Genomic DNA, 18258 nt, shown 5'->3' with positions numbered 1-18258 from the left:
TTTTATTTATTTTTTACTTTCTCCAGATCTGCAGGTTCACCTTCAAGTGTTTCCAGGTCTGGCTCTTCTCTCTTGCTCTGGTGACAGTGCCAGGTCCCGCTGCCGGCTGGGTCTCCCAGCAGCCAGGCCTCAGTTCTTTGTGTACCTGGCTGTTGTGCACAGCACGGACATGCACCAAAGAACAGCCAGTGAGCACACACTGAGCCCAGGCTGGCTGGCGTGCGTCCCTCTCCCTCTGCAGAGGATGACACGTCTGATACTTGTGTTAGCTGGCTGGTGGCAGCCAGTGTGATTCCATGTATCACTCACTACCTTTCAGGTCTCAGCCCAACCCTCACTGGGCAGCAAACACACCCAAAGCCGAACTTTGCTACTTTCCAGCTCTGCAAACTAGACCTTTCTCCTCTAGCCCTGTCATTCCTCCCAAAGGAGCGAATACAAGGCCCAGTAGCCAGATCTGGCCCCAAGGCAGATGCGGGGTTTCCTGTGGGCGTAGCCTAGCCCTGTTCTCACTCTTTTGACTCCCGGAGCTTTCCCATGATTGCAGAGAGTGCCCTGCAGTTCTCCCACTATCCTTAGTAGTCTGTAACACAGGTGGAGACAAGGTGAAAAGCTGCACATCACCCGTGGATCTGAGGGAGCACCCATTGTGGGAGCTTACCAGGAGCTGCCCACTGCTCCAGGGAGAGGAGTGGGGGGGGGGCAGCGTCCCCTGCCCTCCAGCACCTGGGCAGGTCCTGCATCACCACCAGCACTCCAGGGCCCCACTTCTGGGAAGAGCTTGTTACGGACACAATCGAGAAGCCACAGGTCAACCTAACTTGACCTCCAGACAGGGACAGGGGCAAGGGCAGCAGTCATTCCCAAGCTCAGGTGGGCTTAGACCAGCCATGGCCAGAGGCTGAGGTGCTGGGCCAAGGCTGTGGCCAAGGGTAGGAAAGCCCATGCTCCAGACCCCCTCTGCAACGCAGGGGTGCAGGGCATTACCTTCTCGTGGATCTCCTGTGTGGACTGTGCATCACAGAAAGCCACCGTAGCCACGTCCTTGAGGATGGGCATCTCCACCGTGCAGTCCCGGCCGTCCAGCAGAGCCACCAGGGGCCGAGGGTGCATGGGCCCATTCATGATGGGAGGTCGGACGCCTGCAGGAGAGGAGTGGACCACTTAGACCCTTCCCAGTGAGAGCTGGACCCTTGTACATCACCACCCACAGGAGTTAAAGAGATTGAACCAGAAGACCGCTACGCTCCTGTGGGCCTTTGAAATGGCAAGTTAAAATTAGCAAGGAAGACAGGCTAGTATTTGCTAAAGCTCACTGACAGCAGCGTAGACATGGGTTACCAGCAGTCACCATCTCCCATCTGGGCATGAGCCCTCAAGGAACTCTAGACTAGCTGTGAAATGGACTACGAGGGAGGCTGCAGGCCCCTCAGCTCTGGTTCTGCTGGGCCACCAGTCACCCTGTCAACAGGAATGTGCAGTCGCACATGATGGGCTTTAGGGAGGGGACCCCCCAGCAATCCTCGGTCTATCTGAAAGCATCTCCTCCCAGTGAGACAGGATGGAGGTGCTCCCCTCCCAGTGAGACAGAATGGAGGCGCTCTCCTCCCAGTGAGACAGGATGGAGGTGCTCCCCTCCCAGTGAGACAGGATGGAGGTGCTCCCCTCCCAGTGAGACAGAATGGAGGCGCTCCCCTCCCAGTGAGACCGGATGGAGGTGTTCCCCTCCCGGTGAGACAGGATGGAGGTGCTCCCCTCCCAGTGAGACAGGATGGAGGTGCTCCCCTCCCAGTGAGACAGGATGGAGGTGCTCCCCTCCCAGTGAGACAGGATGGAGGTGCTCCCCTCCCAGTGAGACCGGATGGAGGTGTTCCCCTCCCGGTGAGACAGGATGGAGGTGCTCCCCTCCCGGTGAGACAGAATGGAGGCGCTCCCCTCCCGGTGAGACAGGATGGAGGTGCTCCCCTCCCAAGGAGACAGGATGGAGGTGCTCCCCTCCCAGTGAGACAGGATGGAGGCGCTCCCCTCCCGGTGAGACAGGATGGAGGTGCTCCCCTCCCAAGGAGACAGGATGGAGGCGCTCCCATCCCAAGGAGACAGGATGGAGGTGTTCCCCTCCCGGTGAGACAGGATGGAGGTGCTCCCCTCCCAAGGAGACAGGATGGAGGTGCTCCCCTCCCAAGGAGACAGGATGGAGGCGCTCCCCTGTTGGGGACAGCTGTGCCTTTAAGAGGGCACAGCTGGCTTTAGCCCGTCCCCTCTCCTTCCGCTTTCAACAGGAAGAGAAGCCCCCGCCCCTGGGGGCGAGCACGTGTCTAATGGCGGGGACCTAGAACCCAGTCCTTGGGGGCTGTGGTCTCCCCCCATAGAGGAAGTCCCATGACATCACCTGAGGAACAGTCCTTGTAGCCAACCAGTAGTCCTTCTCCTGTGCCCGCCTTTGGGGGTACATCTGTCGGCTCCTCATTTGAATAAGCCAGAACACCCCAGAGGCTTTCTCTGGGACTCCCACGCTCCCGTGTCTTCCTTGGGCTGGCGGGCATGGGGTCTCGCAACCACACGCGAACTGAGGCTACCTTGGGTCCCCGCTTCCGCAACTAATCCCTACTGGCCAGCGGGACGTGAGAGAGCGAGAAAGGATCCCACACGGAAGGGGCAGACAAGCCCAGGACCCCCCACATAGATGGGGAGGGGGTAGAGCGAAGCCCGGCACTCCCCTCCCGAGGAGACAGGATGGAGGTGCTCCCCTCCCAAGGAGACAGGATGGAGGTGTTCCCCTCCCAAGGAGACAGGATGGAGGTGCTCCCCTCCCAAGGAGACACGATGGAGGTGCTCCCCTCCCAGTGAGACAGGATGGAGATGCTCTCCTCTCAGTGAGACACCGTGAAGGTGCTCCCCTCCTAGTGAGACACCATGGAGATGCTCCCCTCCAGTGAGACACGATGGAGGTGCTCCCCTCCCGGTGAGACAGGATGGAAGTGCTCCCCTCCCAGTGAGACAGGATGGAGGTGCTCCCCTCCCAAGGAGACAGGATGGAGGTGCTCCCCTCCCGGTGAGACAGGATGGAGGTGCTCCCCTCCCAAGGAGACAGGATGGAGGTGCTCCCCTCCTAGTGAGACAGGATGGAGGTGCTCCCCTCCCAGTGAGACAGGATGGAGGTGCTCCCCTCCCAAGGAGACAGGATGGAGGTGCTCCCCTCCCGGTGAGACAGGATGGAGGTGCTCCCCTCCCAAGGAGACAGGATGGAGGTGCTCCCCTCCCGGTGAGACAGGATGGAAGTGCTCCCCTCCCAGTGAGACAGGATGGAGGTGCTCCCCTCCCAAGGAGACAGGATGGAGGTGCTCCCCTCCCGGTGAGACAGGATGGAGGTGCTCCCCTCCCAAGGAGACAGGATGGAGGTGCTCCCCTCCTAGTGAGACAGGATGGAGGTACTCCTCTCCCAGTGAGACAGGATGGAGGTGCTCCCCTCCCAGTGAGACAGGATGGAGGTGCTCTCCTCTCAGTGAGACACCATAAAGGTGCTCCCCTCCTATTGAGACAGGATGGAGGTGCTCCCCTCCCAGTGAGACAGAATGGAGGCGCACCCCGCCCAAGGAGACAGGATGGAGGCGCTCCCCTCCCAAGGAGACAGGATGGAGGTGCTCCCCTCCCAGTGAGACAGGATGGAGGTGCTCTCCTCCAGTGAGACAGGATGGAGGTGCTCCCCTCCCAAGGAGACAGGATGGAGGTGCACCTCTCCCAGTGAGACAGGATGGAGGTGCTCTCCTCCAGTGAGACACGATGGAGGTGCTCTCCTCCCAAGGAGACAGGATGGAGGCGCTCCCCTCCCAGTGAGACAGGATGGAGGTGCTCCCCTCCCAGTGAGACACCATAAAGGTGCTCCCCTCCTAGTGAGACAGGATGGAGGTGCTCCCCTCCCAGTGAGACAGGATGGAGGTGCTCCCCTCCCAGTGAGACAGGATGGAGGTGCTCCCTTCGCAGTAAGACAGGATGGAGGTGCTCCCCTCCCTCCCAAGGAGACAGGATGGAAGTGCTCCCCTCCCTCCCAAGGAGACAGAATGGAAGCGCTCCCCTCCCAAGGAGACAGGATGGAGGTGCTCCCCTCCCTCCCAAGGAGACAGGATGGAGGCGCTCCCCTCCCAAGGAGACAGGATGGAGGTGCTCCCCTCCCTCCCAAGGAGACAGGATGGAGGTGCTCCCCTCCCTCCCAAGGAGACAGGATGGAGGCACTCTCCCACACAGGTGAAGAAACGCGTTTCTCAGGCACACAGCTCCTATGGCCCCCAAACATACTGCCTTACCGCACTGTGCTGGACAGAAGGCCCCACTGGAGCCTCCGCAGCCCTCCTGCCACAGGCAGCCCCTCAACCGTACAGGATCCTGCCCAGGAGAGCTGGCCATGGACAGGCACAGAAGTGTACCCGTGGGGTCCCCCACTGAGCACATGGCGGCTCCAGAGCAGTTGCTGGACAGGATCCAGTCCTGTGCTGTCCCTCCACACTTCTGCTGTAGGCACAAAGAAGCTCCAGAGGCACAGTGGAAGAAAGCAGGGAGTACCTCACAGAACTCACCCCCTGCCAGAAAGGCTGAGGGGCAGCCAGCTGATGCCCAGAGAACGCCATGCCATACACAGCAGGACCACAGGATGCTCCTGGGCCTGGAGTTAGACACCTGCTGGGCTAGGGCAGGGGTCTCACTGACCACCCAGAAGCGAGGCAGGTCTCACTGACCACCTGGAGCTAGGCAGGTGTCACTGACCACCCCAAAGTGAAGCGGGTCTCACTGACCACCTAGGAGCTAGACAGGTCTCACTGACCACCCGGGAGCTAGATGGGTTTCACTGACCACCGCGGAGCTGGGCAGGTCTCACTGACCACCGTGGGTCTCACTAACCACCGCGAAGCCGGGCGGGTCTCACTGACCACCACAGAGCTGGGCGGGTCTCAGTGATCACCCGGGAGCTAGACAGGTTTCACTGACCACTGCGGAGCTGGGCGGGTCTCACTGACCACCCGAGCTGGGCGGGTCTCACTGACCACTGCGGAGCTGGGTGGGTCTCACTGACCACCGTAGGTCTCACTGACCACTGCGGAGCTGGGCGGGTCTCACTGACCACCGGAGCTGGGCGGGTCTCATTGACCACCCGAGCTGGGCGGGTCTCACTGACCACCGCGGAGCTGGGCGGGTCTCACTGACCACCGTAGGTCTTACTGACCACTGCGGAGCTGGGCGGGTCTCACTGACCACCGCGGAGCTGGGTGGGTCTCACTGACCACCCGAGCTGGGCGGGTCTCATTGACCACCACGGAGCTGGGCGGGTCTCACTGACCACCGTAGGTCTCACTGACCACCGCGGAGCCGGGCGGGTCTCACTGACCACCGTGGAGCTGGGTGGGTCTCACTGACCACCCGAGCTGGGCGGGTCTCATTGACCACCGCGGAGCTGGGCGGGTTTCACTGACCACCGTAGGTCTCACTGACCACCGCGGAGCCGGGCGGGTCTCACTGACCACCGTGGGTCCCACTGACCACCGCGGAGCCAGGCGGGTTTCACTGACCACCGTGGGTTTCACTGACCACCGTAGGTCTCACTGACCACTGTGGAGCCGGGCGGGTCTCACTGACCATGGCGGAGCCAGGCGGGTCTCAATGACCACCGCGGAGCCAGGCGGGTCTCACTGACCACCGTGGGTCTCACTGACCACCGCGGAGCCGGGCAGGTCTCACTGATCACCGCGGAGCTAGACGGGTCTCACTGACCACTATGGAGCTAGGCGGGTCTCACTGACTACTGCAGCGTTAGACGGGTCTCACTGACCACCCGGGAGCGGGTTGGGTCCTACTGACCAACTTGGAGCTGGGCGGGTCTCACCGATCACCCCAGAGCTAGGCGGGTCCCACCAATCACTCCAGAGGGAATAGAACTGGGTTCCAGGCAATGCCAGGCCCAAGGGCTCGGTCTGCAGGCTGGGGTACCACCACTCACATGCCCCTTTCCAGGTCTACAGGCTCCTCGGGAGAAGACACTGCCCACCGACCTTCACACACAGCACAGGTTCAAGATCTACCCAGGAGGGGCTGGGGATATAGCCTAGTGGCAAGAGTGCCTGCCTCGGATACATGAGGCCCTAGGTTCGATTCCCCAGCACCACATATACAGAAAACGGCCAGAAGCTGCGCTGTGGCTCAAGTGGCAGAGTGCTAGCCTTGAGCGGGAAGAAGCCAGGGACAGTGCTCAGGCCCTGAGTCCAAGCCCCAGGACTGGCCAAAAAAAAAAAAGATCTACCCAGGAGGCCACACCCAGGCTTTGCAGTTTGCTCTCCCTTGGGTTCTCTCTTAAGGCAGTCCTGCTATGGTACAACACCCATCAACTGTCTCTGTCATCACCAGGCGGCAGCAGCAAGACAACAGGCACCTCCTTCAGCCTGGACTTGGACCACGGTCACCTCTCACACAACAGTGCTACTTAAAAAGTACTGAGTAAGGGATTTCTTTTTTTCTATTTTTTTTTTTTTTTGCCAGCCCTGGGCCTTGAACTTTCACCGGCCTGGGCACTATCCCTGAGCTTCTTTTGATCAAGGATAACACTCTATCACTTGAGCCACAGCACCAATTCTGGCCTTTTCTGTTTATGAGGTGCAGAATCGAACCCAGGGCTTCATGCATGCTAGGCAAAGACTCTACCACTAAGCCACATTCCCAGCCCTGAGTAAGGGATTTATGACTGCGTTTTAGGAGAGCTGATGATACCGTTTAGCATTCCTCAGCTTTAATACCTGTAAGAACATGGACAGTGATAACCCTTATCCAAAAAAGCTCCTCCAAGGCCACAAAGCAAGTCCTCACAAGAGTCTGAACCCAGTGTACATGAGATGGGGACACCGCATTGAAGCACCTGCCTCGCTGACCAGCAGACTCTCCTCAGGGCCCCCAGGCACTGGTGTGGCCAGGCCGAGTCTAAGCCCATGTTCTCATCTGAAGGACAAGGAGGGCACCGCACGAGAGGCCCAGCCTTGTCCTCTTTCACCGTCACACAGCTCAGTGGTCTCCTGGTGACATTTCCCAGTCACTGGCGGAGCTGCCCCAGCATCAGGCCGTCCACAGATGACAGTCCTTCCTCGGTCAGTGGAGGTGGCCAGGGTTGGGACAAGAGGCCTGCCCCATGCCGTGGTAGGTCTCAGCAGGAGAACTATGGGCTGTGCTAGGCTTACTCAGAGCATTTCCCTGACTAGGACACCAGTGACAACGAGCCCCTGCCGGCACATGCTAGGACTGGTTGGCTGAGATTTCAGGTCTCCATGGGGCCAACACGAGGCCTCGGGACCCTGTGGCTATCATGGGAGAAGACCTGGCCTGAGCTCCTACACCCCAGCCTCTTGGGACACTTTTGGATAGAAACAAAATCCAAGCGCAAAGGCTGTAAAAGGCCAACAGGAGCAGCCCGCTTCTACACAGGTGACCCAAGGACGCCTGTGGAGTGGACCTGGGCAGCACCACCTGCTCGGGACAGCGCAGCCAGCAGCACGCGGGCTCTGTGCATGTGCAGATGGGACAGCGCAGTTGTTAACATGCTGCCTCCGAGCACCACCTGCTCGGGACAGCGCAGCCAGAGCACGCGGCCTCTGCATGTGCAGGGCCAGCACTCCTATGAGCATGCCTCATCTGCAGATGGGACAGCGCAGTGAGGAGCAGGCTCGGGACAGCGCAGCCAGAGCACGCGGGCTCTGCATGTGCAGGGCCAGCACTCCTATGAGCATGCCTCATCTGCAGATGGGACAGCGCAGTGAGGAGCAGGCTCGGGACAGCGCAGCCAGAGCACGCGGGCTCTGCATGTGCAGGGCCAGCACTCCTATGAGCATGCCTCATCTGCAGATGGGACAGCGCAGTGAGGAGCAGGCTCGGGACAGCGCAGCCAGGAGCACGCGGCCTCTGCATGTGCAGGGCCAGCACTCCTATGAGCATGCCTCATCTGCAGATGGGACAGCGCAGTGAGGAGCAGGCTCGGGACAGCGCAGCCAGGAGCACGCGGCCTCTGCATGTGCAGGGCCAGCACTCCTATGAGCATGCCTCATCTGCAGATGGGACAGCGCAGTGAGGAGCAGGCTCGGGACAGCGCAGCCAGAGCACGCGGGCTCTGCATGTGCAGGGCCAGCACTCCTATGAGCATGCCTCATCTGCAGATGGGACAGCGCAGTGAGGAGCAGGCTCGGGACAGCGCAGCCAGGAGCACGCGGCCTCTGCGTGTGCAGGTGGGACAGCGCGGTTGTTAACATGCTGCCTCCGAGCACCGCCTGCTCGGGACAGCGCAGCCAGGAGCACGCGGCCTCTGTGCATCTGCAGAGCAGCTTTGCATGCTGTACTCCAGGAGCCCCTACCAACCTGACATTGCTTAAATGGGGCTGGGTTTCCACGACCATGAATTCGCCTGTCCAGAGCTTTTGGTCTTCAGAATCCCCAGGCAGAACCGCGTCCTGTCACGGAGCCTCATCCCACGTCTTATTGTCTCCAACCAAAGCTCTCAGGCTTCGACTTCACAGCAGCCACTGAAGCCTGCATCAGGTTCAAAGTCTTACTAAAAATCAAGCACAAGAGACAAGTTAAAGTGCCGTCAAGGGCCAGCTCAAACTCAAGACTCCAAGAGGCCCCGGGAAGCGCTGCTTCAGCTGCGTCCTCAGCCCTGACAGGTGCCGCCTCCACACACCCACCTGCAACGCAAGGCTCACCGCTGGCCACAGCCCCAAAGCTTCTGCCCCAGACGCAGCGGGCTCCCGGCTCCTCTAATGCATGGCTCCAGGCCAAGGCCAGCCCCAAAGCCAACTACTCACACCCGGAACAGGCCTCTGGCTGTGGCCACCTATGGGCCTCTGGCCCAGCCAAGGACTGTGTGTGAGGATGAGTGCAGAGTGGCCCTGTCTCCTCCCAGGGAGGGGCTAGAGCCCATGGGCTCTGGGAAAGTGATGTGTCCACAAATTATGATGGGAATGCATAGAGGGTATGGAGGTACTGGGTGAGACAAAAACTGCAGAAAGAGGTCTATGTGCTGGTTCTGGATCTTTCTATCGCATGTTGACAATCACTGGCCTGTCGGGCTGGGAAGAGGTCTCTAGCAAGGCCACCAGGGGAAAGGGCTTTCAGCATCCCTCACAGCTCCCCTTCTAGCTCCCAGAACTGCTGCTCAGGAATTTTGCCCAGCTGCAGCCAAGGCCTGGCATGGGATTGAGAGTGAGCACCACGAAGCAATGGTGCTCAACACACCTCAGCAGGGCCTTCCAACCTGCAGGCTGGGGCTGTGTAGAGATGCCACCCAGGCCCCTGCTCTCAGCACAGGGGCCAGCACCAATGCTGGGAGGGACGTCCGGCCGGTGGGGTGGAGCCTGGTCTCAGGAGCCCTGTACTGACTCAGGGAAACAAAACTACCTGTCTGGCCATGCTTCTGATGACTCAGCAAGGAGGACATAGGTGGCCAGAAGTCCGAGACACTGGCCTAGGCCCAGCATACCCTGTGTGGGGGGCCACCTCCTTCCAGAAGGCTGAGTCTTCTCAGACTCCTCATGCCTCAAGCATAAGCCTCCACTGCTTCCAGGACACAAACAACCTTGGCTCACTGCAGACAATAGAGGCTCAGCCATCGAGGTGGCAAGGTGACCCTAAGGAACCCCCCTCTCCCAACACACACACCTATGCTATGCATCTGCCACAGGCCCCAGCCCTACCTCATGGTAGCTCCATACTGGGCTTCCCCAGACAGTAGGAGGAAGAACCTGGAAGCATGGGCCAGGCTGCCTGACCAGCTCCAACACATCCATACCGCCCAGCGCTCAGCTCCTCAACACTTGTCAGAACTTACATATAAGTCATATTCAAAGCTAATCAATGTCAGTCGATACTGGCTAACACTTGTGAATATCTGCTGCCCCAAGGAGAAAGGCAACGTTGGAAATGCCGCCTGAACCACTCAGACAACAGACCTGCAACAACCTGGCACCTCTGGAGCCCTTGTAGAGGGCTTGCCCTGAACCACAGGGGCCTAGAGACGTTTGCTCTTCCCCCAAGGTCAGGGCAGACACCAGGAAGCAGCCAACAGGGTGAGCAGGCAAATGGGGACAGCACCCTCCAACTCACTTGAGTCAGATCTAGGCCCCCACCTCATCCTCAGGTCACATTTCCCCCAGCAGGGCCCCGAAAGGCTCAAGCACGGCCATATAAACCTTCCAGCCCCCAGCACCATCCTCCAGCGGGGGAGAGCCGAGACACACTTCACCAGTGACTGGTTCTACTGACTCACATGTGTCACACCAACAGGCAAGGGACAGGAAGAGGAAGTGATCAGGAATGGCAGCAAGGTCACTGGACCCAGGGTACCGCTCCATGCACAGGCTGTAGAGACCCAGCCAGCCTTGGGCACCACTCTACCTCTAAGGCTACAACAGGTGTTAGGAAGGGCAGTCAAGTGCCAGGCCCGAGGCTCCACCTCCCAAGACCCAGAGAAGATAGGGGTAACATGAGTGTCCTCGCCAGGCATTCCCGGGCCGAACCTGCTCTCCGGTCTGCAGTGATCCCGGATGGCCGTTCTGTGCCTGGTGGCTGACAAAGGCCTCTGACAGGAGGTCTGGCTGGCTCCTACCTCACATAGAGGAAGACCAACCGTCAGCCATGCCATGTTCTTGAAAGCAAACAGCAGAGAGCAGAGCGGAACCCCCGGGGCCCAGGACCCAGCCTCCCTCCCTGTCTGTCACTTAAAAGTAGGCATCTATCTATGCTGCAGGAGAGAGGAGCCAGGGAGGAGGCTTGGCATCTGCGTGGACTTACACAGAGGGGGCCTGACACCAGACCTGACACCAAAGAGGCGATTTAATTGATGCTGTGGACAAACAAAGCCCACTCTCCCTTCAGGTGGTCACCGCGACCTGCCAGAGCCATGGCCACTGTCCAGCAGGGCTGCGGGGCTCAGAAGCCACATCCCAGCAGCAGTGGATGACAAGATGGTTCCAAAAAGCGGTGAGACCAAGAAATCAGAGGCTGAGCGACACATCTGTCTATAGAAAAAGAAGACAGACTGAAGTCCTGAGAAGTGACCCTGTGACGGGCAGAGGGCCAAACACAGGCCCAAGGTCCCCCTGGGCCACTGCCTGCCCACCTGCCCACCTTAACAGCTGCCCCAAGCCCAGGGCTTCCTTGCCTCACCCAAGCCCGGCACTCCATCCAAGATGACACTGGAGCGCCTAGCAGGCAACCATTTGGCCCACTCTCCAGACAGGCTCCAGCCACAGGGTTCCAGAAGTGGAGCAGGTGGCCCCAGCCATCAGCACAGGCCTCGCTCGGCATGCATGGTGAGCATCTCGACGGCCACTGAAGGACACGCAGCACAGGGCTGTGGCTCAACCATGGGGGGCTCTGAGTGCATCCCCCACGGGGGGCTCTGAGTGCGTGCACATGGGGGGGCTCTGAGTGCGTGCACATGGGGGGCTCTGAGTGCGTGCACACGGGGGGGTTCTGAGTGCGTGCACACGGGGGGCTCTGAGTGCGTGCACACGGGGGGCTCTGAGTGCGTGCACATGGGGGGGTTCAGAGTGCGTGCACATGGGGGGGCTCTGAGTGCGTGCACATGGGGGGGCTCTGAGTGCGTGCACATGGGGGGGCTCTGAGTGCGTGCACACGGGGGGCTCTGAGTGCGTGCACATGGGGGGGTTCAGAGTGCGTGCACACGGGGGGCTCTGAGTGCGTGCACATGGGGGGCTCTGAGTGCGTGCACATGGGGGGGTTCAGAGTGCGTGCACACGGGGGGGCTCTGAGTGCGTGCACATGGGGGGGCTCTGAGTGCGTGCACATGGGGGGGTTCAGAGTGCGTGCACACGGGGGGGCTCTGAGTGCGTGCACACGGGGGGCTCTGAGTGCGTGCACACGGGGGGCTCTGAGTGCGTGCACATGGGGGGGCTCTGAGTGCATGCACATGGGGAGACTCTCAGTATGTACAAGGGGCTTCTGAGTGTATGCACATGGGGGACTGAGTGTGCACATAGGGGACCAAGTATGTGCACATGGGGGACTGAGTGTGTGCACATGGGGGACACTCAGTGTGCACAAGGGGGTTCTGAGTGTGTGCACAAGGGGGGACACTCAGTGTGCACAAGGGGGTTCTGAGTGTGTGCACATGGGGGGACGCTCCGTGTGCACAAAGGGAGGCTCTGAGTGTGTGCACATGGGGGGACGCTCCGTGTGCACAGGGGGATTCCGAGTACGTGCACATGAGGGGAGTCTAAGGTACACAGGGGGCCCCTGAGTGTGCAGAGGCAGCTGTTTGCCCCTTATGTGCAGGGAGTCGCCTGCCCCTGCCCTCAATGGTCTTCTTCTGCCACAGGCCCTTGAACCCACCTGAGTCCCAGAGCTGGCAGGCGACAGCACCTGGAGCCCCGGAGCCAGGACGGCTGACGGGAAAGGCCCCACAGGCACAGGTGCAGGCATAGCTGAGCCCTGTGCCTTACACGTGGGCCACAAGACGCCACCACTGAGCTTCAGGGACCAAGCTGGAGCCACAGAGAAGCTCCGAGTATGTGCTGGAGAGCAGAGAGGTCGGTGGGTGCACGTGCCATCCAATACCTCAAGGCACAGGCCACAGGGGGGCCACAGGAAAGCAAAGTGGCAGGGATACGGAAGCTATCAAAAACCTCCTGAGACCTGGACCACATCCACACAGGCCACCAGCCATGACACCCATTCAGGTGGAGGCAGGATGCTGGCACATGGGAAAAGGTACAGGTGCTCAGAAACCCTCAGGACCATCTCTACAATTGTCTGTCAAGTCTAGAGCTGCTCCAAAATAAAAATCTTATTGTATAAAACAAATGGCAAGACAAGGGACAGCACAAGTCGCGGGGTCTGCCAGATGCCACAGCCCGCACTGTGGATAACCACCCTTGAGGGAGGGCATCAAAGCGCCCGGGACCAAGAGCGCTCCGCTGCCGTCTCAGCAGGCCTGACGCGGCTCCCGGCACAGCTCAGGCACCCCGGCCTCACAGCCCTGATCGCTTCCGACTCAACGGTTTAGAACGTGTCCCTGCCGCCCCACCGCCCCCCAGCTGCAGTGACTGTCCCACCCTGGTCTCACCTGCCGAGGGCCATTCACTCTCTATGCCCACATCCACCCCAAAGCTGGCAGTTACCTCACAAAGAACGTTTGCCTCTCACCTGGGAACGGCCATCGGTCCTCAACCCGGACCAAGTCCTCCCACCCTTCAGCTACCTGCACCTCCCTTAAGGCTCACCAGGAAGGGGCTCTCGTAACACTGGTGGGGTTCCAGCCTTCTGGCCAGCGGTGCCACTGGTTCTCCTCTCACCTGCCTTCACTCCTCCTTTTGTGTGTGTGTGTTCGTGTGCACATGTCATGTATGTCATGTATGTCAGTCCTGGGGTTTGAACTCAGGGCCTGGGCACTGTTCCTGAGCTTTTTTGCTCAAGGCTAACACGTTACTACTTACTTGAGACACAGTGCTTTGACCTCACTCCCTCTTAAGCACAAGTCACTCTGGACTAAAGATCACTCTGGTTGCACGCTAGCCTGAGCAACCCTCTCCAGTCAACTGAGCTACCCCTGCTGGCTGGTCCCCAGCACCGCCCTCTGGGTGTCACCGAGACCTCCTGACCCTTTTCCTGCCTAGTCCTGGAGGCCTAAGGAAAGGGCCTGGCCATGTTGCTCAGGTGGCGATTGACGAGTGAGTGGGTGCTAAGCATGGCCCAAGATGGAGCCAGGGAATGCCCTCTGCTCTTTCCAGCAGCAGGCTTCAGGGCCAGGCTCCCTGGGTAAGGTCAGCTATGAAGCCCACCAGAAGAGAGGCTGCCAGAGGCCTGGGCTGGGCAGGAGGCTCTCAAGCCGCAAGTGCTTGCCTTGTGTTGCGTGCCAGGGCAGACACAAGATAGAAACACAATAAGGGTTTGGATTCACCAGATCTCATCCAACAGATGTCGGAGGACTTCACCTATCCCAATGCAAGTGGAGCAAAGGCACACGTCCCAGTATGCACACGCAGGGAGCTCAAGGCTGGACACAGGAGAACATGCCCATCCCAAAGTAAGTGGGAGCATGCTCCTGCCAGAGAAGAGGGGCTGTCCTCTGCCAGACTGCATGGGACGCCTTGTAGAGGCAAAGGAAGCCCGACCCTACACAGGACAGAAAGGCCACAGCTTGTCAGAGACTGTCCTCTGAAGATCCTGCCTCCAGTACCGCACTGCGGGTCTTCCTACAGCGAATGATGCGGGAGACCACACGGCAAGCCGATTGGGCCTGTGGAGGAGACAGCAGTGCCCAGGAGGGGTGCAGAAAGGGCCAGAGTCCCCTGCCCTCATGCCTGAGTTGGAGCACCGTTCCTACAGAGGACCCTAGCCAGCCCAAGCCCGCAAGCCACCCCAGGCCAAGAGTCTTAGAGGCAGGGCTGAGCCCAAGCCTGTCTCCTACATCACCCATGAGAGCTGGCCCTATCACCCTACCAACAGCACAGGTGTGAGGCTGGCTGGGGGACACGTGGAGCCCAGAAAGAGGACTCACGGCAGCTAAAACCATCATGCTTGATGCTTAGCTGGACTAGTGGTTTCTCCACAGGTTTTGGCTTTGTACAAAGGAACCAAGAGATCACTCTCCAGACACCACACCAGACCACGGCACACCGCCCAGGCTCGATGAGGTGGTAAGTGCCATGGACAGCACCTCATAGGTTGTCCCCGAGGGGAGGGAGGGAGGGAGAGGGTACTGCGGGGACACAGAGACTTGCGAGCTGGACACCCACACCCACACGGCTCTCACCACGGGAGCTGGACACACTCACACACGGCTCTCACCACGGGAGCTGGACACACTCACACACCCACACGGCTCTCACCAGCAGAGCTGGACACACTCACACAGCTCTCACTATAGGAGCTGGATACACTCACACACCCACACAGGGCTCTCACCACGGGAGATGATGTATCTACACACACAGCTCTCATCCACAAACGTCACGGCCAATACCTGGGAGTCACTGGGAGTGCTGACCACTTTCAGGAGAAATGGCTGAACAGCAAAACCAACTCAACCCATGCTGTGTCTTTCCTCGCTCAGCACCCGACATCCAGGCACTCTGAATCTGAAGCCAGGACATCTACCCACCACTATCCAGGCCACACACACCTCACATCTCAGGTCACACACGCCTCTTTTGTTTTTCTGCGGGCCGCATGGAGAAGCTATTGAGACAGGGGTCACCTGAGCAGGGTTCTCCCTTCAGAGTTCTCAGGGCACTAGACTCCCCAGCACCTTGATGCCTCAGACCAGGTCATGCCCTGCAGGGCACTGACCACAGGAAGCCCAAAGGGCGGGTGGAAGATTGCAGAGAACTGCTGGCTGGAAAGGGAAAGGGGAGGCAGGATCCCACCCTGGAATCTTGAGGCACTTACTGGACTTCTCTGAACCCTAGTGCCTTCTGAAGAGGGGCGGCTACTATCACCCCCAGCAAAGCCAAGAGTCAAGTGACAGCTGGCCAGATACTCAAACTCTGTACTGAAGGGGAGTGGCTCACAGGCCAGAAAGAGGCAGACAGGCCTCGGCAGGACCCACACCATCGGCCCCAACCTGGACACTCACAGGACCAAGCCCACAGACCTCAACACCCCAGCCACATTTTACTGCCCCCCCCCCGCACTGCAGTATCTTTAGGCCAAAAAAGGGCAGCTGCAGCAGGTAAAAGGTCCCATTTCACTGGCCAGAACTGAGTAGATGTCCAGTCATGTGCCCACCTCACAGGGTTCAAGAGACCAAAGAATGCTGGCTACAGCTGAACAGGATGAGGCTGCAGGGGCTCGTGGGGCACCCTAGGAGGTCTGTGGAGATTCCTCCAAAACCTCTGCAGTCAGATGCAGAGCCACAGCTTGTGCTTGAGGATGGAGGATACAACAGAAAGGAAGAGGCTGTCAGAGCTGTCATGGGCAGGTGCCCCAGGGCAACTGATGAGCACAGGGCTGAGCCAGCTGCAGGCCTGTTGGCAAGAAGATGGGGAGGAGAGACCAAAGAGGCTGCGGGCAAGGACAGGAGTCTACAGACCTCTTTCCACAGTACCCACGACCAACACTGCATGGTACGGATGGACACACAAGGCAGCTAAGTCTCAGAGCACAGAAAGAGTAGACCTAAATCACAGCAAGGCCCTAAGTGATTAAAAAAAAAAACAAACAGAGCACAGTCCTACCCCACACTCCCACAAAGCTGTACCTAGGCTTGGCACAGCCTTCAGCTGTCACCTCATGTAGCAGATGGAGACACAGCTACACATGGCCTGGGCCACCAGTCACTGCTCGGAGGAACGCTCCACCCTGGGGAGCAGATGAGAGGAACAGCAGCCTGGAGGTCGGAGTGCCCGCCCACTGGGGACATCCTTTCTGCTCTTGTTTATGATGGACCTGTGCCTTGTGTGTGCCCGTGATAAAGGAGGAATACTGGGAGGCAGACTACTCTGCAACTGCCTACCTGTCCTGGCCTCGGGTCCCACCTACAGCCTAACCAGGACACGTGGAAGAAAACCCATCTCCCCGCTTCCTTCCTAGAAGGCAAATCTGTCCTCCAGACAGACGGGGACGGGGTTGCCGCTGGGCCAGGCAGAGCTGAGCCCGTAAACAGGGCCGGCAGGAAGGCCATCCTCCCAGGCCTGCCCAGAGGCGGGTGCCCGGATTCCCCACCGGCAAGTCCGGCCTGCAACTCCGCGGGCTCAGGTGTGGGCCCCGAGTGCACTCCCAGCCTCGGGCCTCACTGGGTGGCAGGTGCAGCCCGTGGGGGAGGGGGCCAGGCCCGCCCGGCCACACCCAGGCCCCGCCCGCCCGGGAGGAGGCCCCGGCCCGGCCCGGCCCGGCCCGATAAGCGTCCGGGCTCCGCGCGGCCACCGCGGGTTATCTACCGCCAGGGCGACGCCCGCCCTCGGCCCCGGGCCGCGGGCCGCCCGGGCCCCGAGGGCGGAAGAGGGGCGCCCCGGCGAGGGGGGGCGGCGGCCAAACCCCTGAATCACGACGCGGAGCAGGCCGCCGGCGGGCACGGGGTGGCCGCCCCAGCCCCCCCCCGTCCCCCCCCCCGGCCTCCGTGGAGGCGGGGCCCGGCCCCCTCCGCCGGGACGCCCCGGGCGTGACCACCCCTCCCGGACGGAGGAGAGTAGATACCAGCGAGGGCCGCCGCCCGGACGGCCGGGGCTGAGGCGGCGCGCGGGAGGCCGCCGGCCCCGAGGCCGCTCCGCCCCGGGCCTCGCGCAGGGCGAAGCCCCGGGCCGCCCCGGGCGGTCCTCCGGGAGGCCTCGGGGCCGCGCCCGGGAGGCCGCGCGGCTCTGACAGCGGACGGCCCGCGCCGGGCCTGAGGCTGGCAGCCAAGGTCCGGCGGGGTCGCGGCCGGACCTCGGGCCCCGAGAGGCCGCGCCGGGCCCGGCCGGGCCCGCGAGCCCCTTTGTCACCTGAGCGGGCCGCGTGGGGCGGGGGGGGGGGGGGCCGAGCGGGTGAACGAGGGAAGGTGAGCACCCCCGCGCCTGCGCAGTGCCCCGCGGCCGCTCCGCCCCCCGGCGCGCGCTCCTCGCGCGCACGCGCACTCGCATACAAAGCCGACGCCGCGCGCGCCCGGCCGCCCCGCCCCCGCCCCCGCCCGCGGCCGGAAATGCGCGCGCGCGGCCTTACCGAGAGGCAGGCCCTTGTTGAGCAAGTGCGAACTGCCCATTGAAAGGCGCGGGCGGCCGCCGGCCCCGACGAGTCCAGCGCGCTCCGCCGCCGCGAGCCCCGCACCTGGGGCGGCCTCGGCGCCGTCCGCCGCTCCGCCCGCCCGCCTGCGCCCGGGCACCGCCGTGCCGAGCCGCCGCCGCGCCGCGCCGCCAGCCGCGCTCCGACCGACGAGCGGGCGGGGACGCGGGCGCGCGCGCGGGCGGGGCCTCGGTTGGTCTCGTGTTTGCCGGCGCGGCGGCGCGGCGGGCGCGGGCGGGCGGCTCCGAGGCCGCGCGGCCCGCCCGCCCGCCCGCCCGCCCGCCCGCCCGCCCTGCGCCGCCGCGCCGCGGGGCGAGTCCGAGGGCGGCCCCGGGGCCCGGGCCGCGCAGGCCGGGCCGCGGCGCGCGGGGGGCGGGGCGGGGGTCAGTGGTCCCGTTAGCTCCGAAAAACCGGGACAGCGGCCCGAGTCCGTGGGAGGAACGGAGCCCGCGTGCCCACCGGGAGGGAGAAGGTTCCCGAGCGCCCGAGGCCGCGCCCTGAGCCCTCCCGAGAACGCTCGGG

The 18258-nt window shown here is 61.6% G+C and overlaps 1 protein-coding gene and 1 long non-coding RNA gene across 5 annotated transcripts in view; one reads left to right on the top strand and one right to left on the bottom strand.

Annotated features, from left to right (window-relative positions):
• Positions 1 to 17875, bottom strand: part of Ctbp1 (C-terminal binding protein 1) — a 30168-nt gene extending 12293 nt beyond the window's left edge. For 2 of the 4 annotated variants that reach the window (XM_048364003.1, XM_048364004.1), the window contains exons 1-2: positions 17677 to 17875; positions 988 to 1142 (exon numbers count right to left, since the gene is read on the bottom strand). In XM_048364003.1, coding sequence (XP_048219960.1) covers positions 988 to 1142; positions 17677 to 17716 — 195 coding nt within the window. In that variant the 5' untranslated portion in view covers positions 17717 to 17875. Of the gene's footprint in view, positions 1 to 661; positions 781 to 987; positions 1143 to 8379; positions 8573 to 17676 lie in introns of those variants that run through there. The other 2 variants (XM_048364006.1, XM_048364007.1) reach the window with 2 other exon arrangements.
• LOC125364440 lies at positions 2753 to 4654 on the top strand. The gene is made up of 3 exons (XR_007213523.1): positions 2753 to 2829; positions 3817 to 3846; positions 4227 to 4654. It is a non-coding gene; the product is annotated as an uncharacterized LOC125364440 (long non-coding RNA).
• Positions 17876 to 18258: the final 383 nt, after the last annotated feature.

This window comes from Perognathus longimembris, chromosome 16 (genome assembly GCF_023159225.1).
Source record: "Perognathus longimembris pacificus isolate PPM17 chromosome 16, ASM2315922v1, whole genome shotgun sequence".
Classification (NCBI taxonomy): Eukaryota; Metazoa; Chordata; class Mammalia; order Rodentia; family Heteromyidae; genus Perognathus; species Perognathus longimembris.
This window is presented reverse-complemented; position numbering and strand designations above follow the sequence as displayed.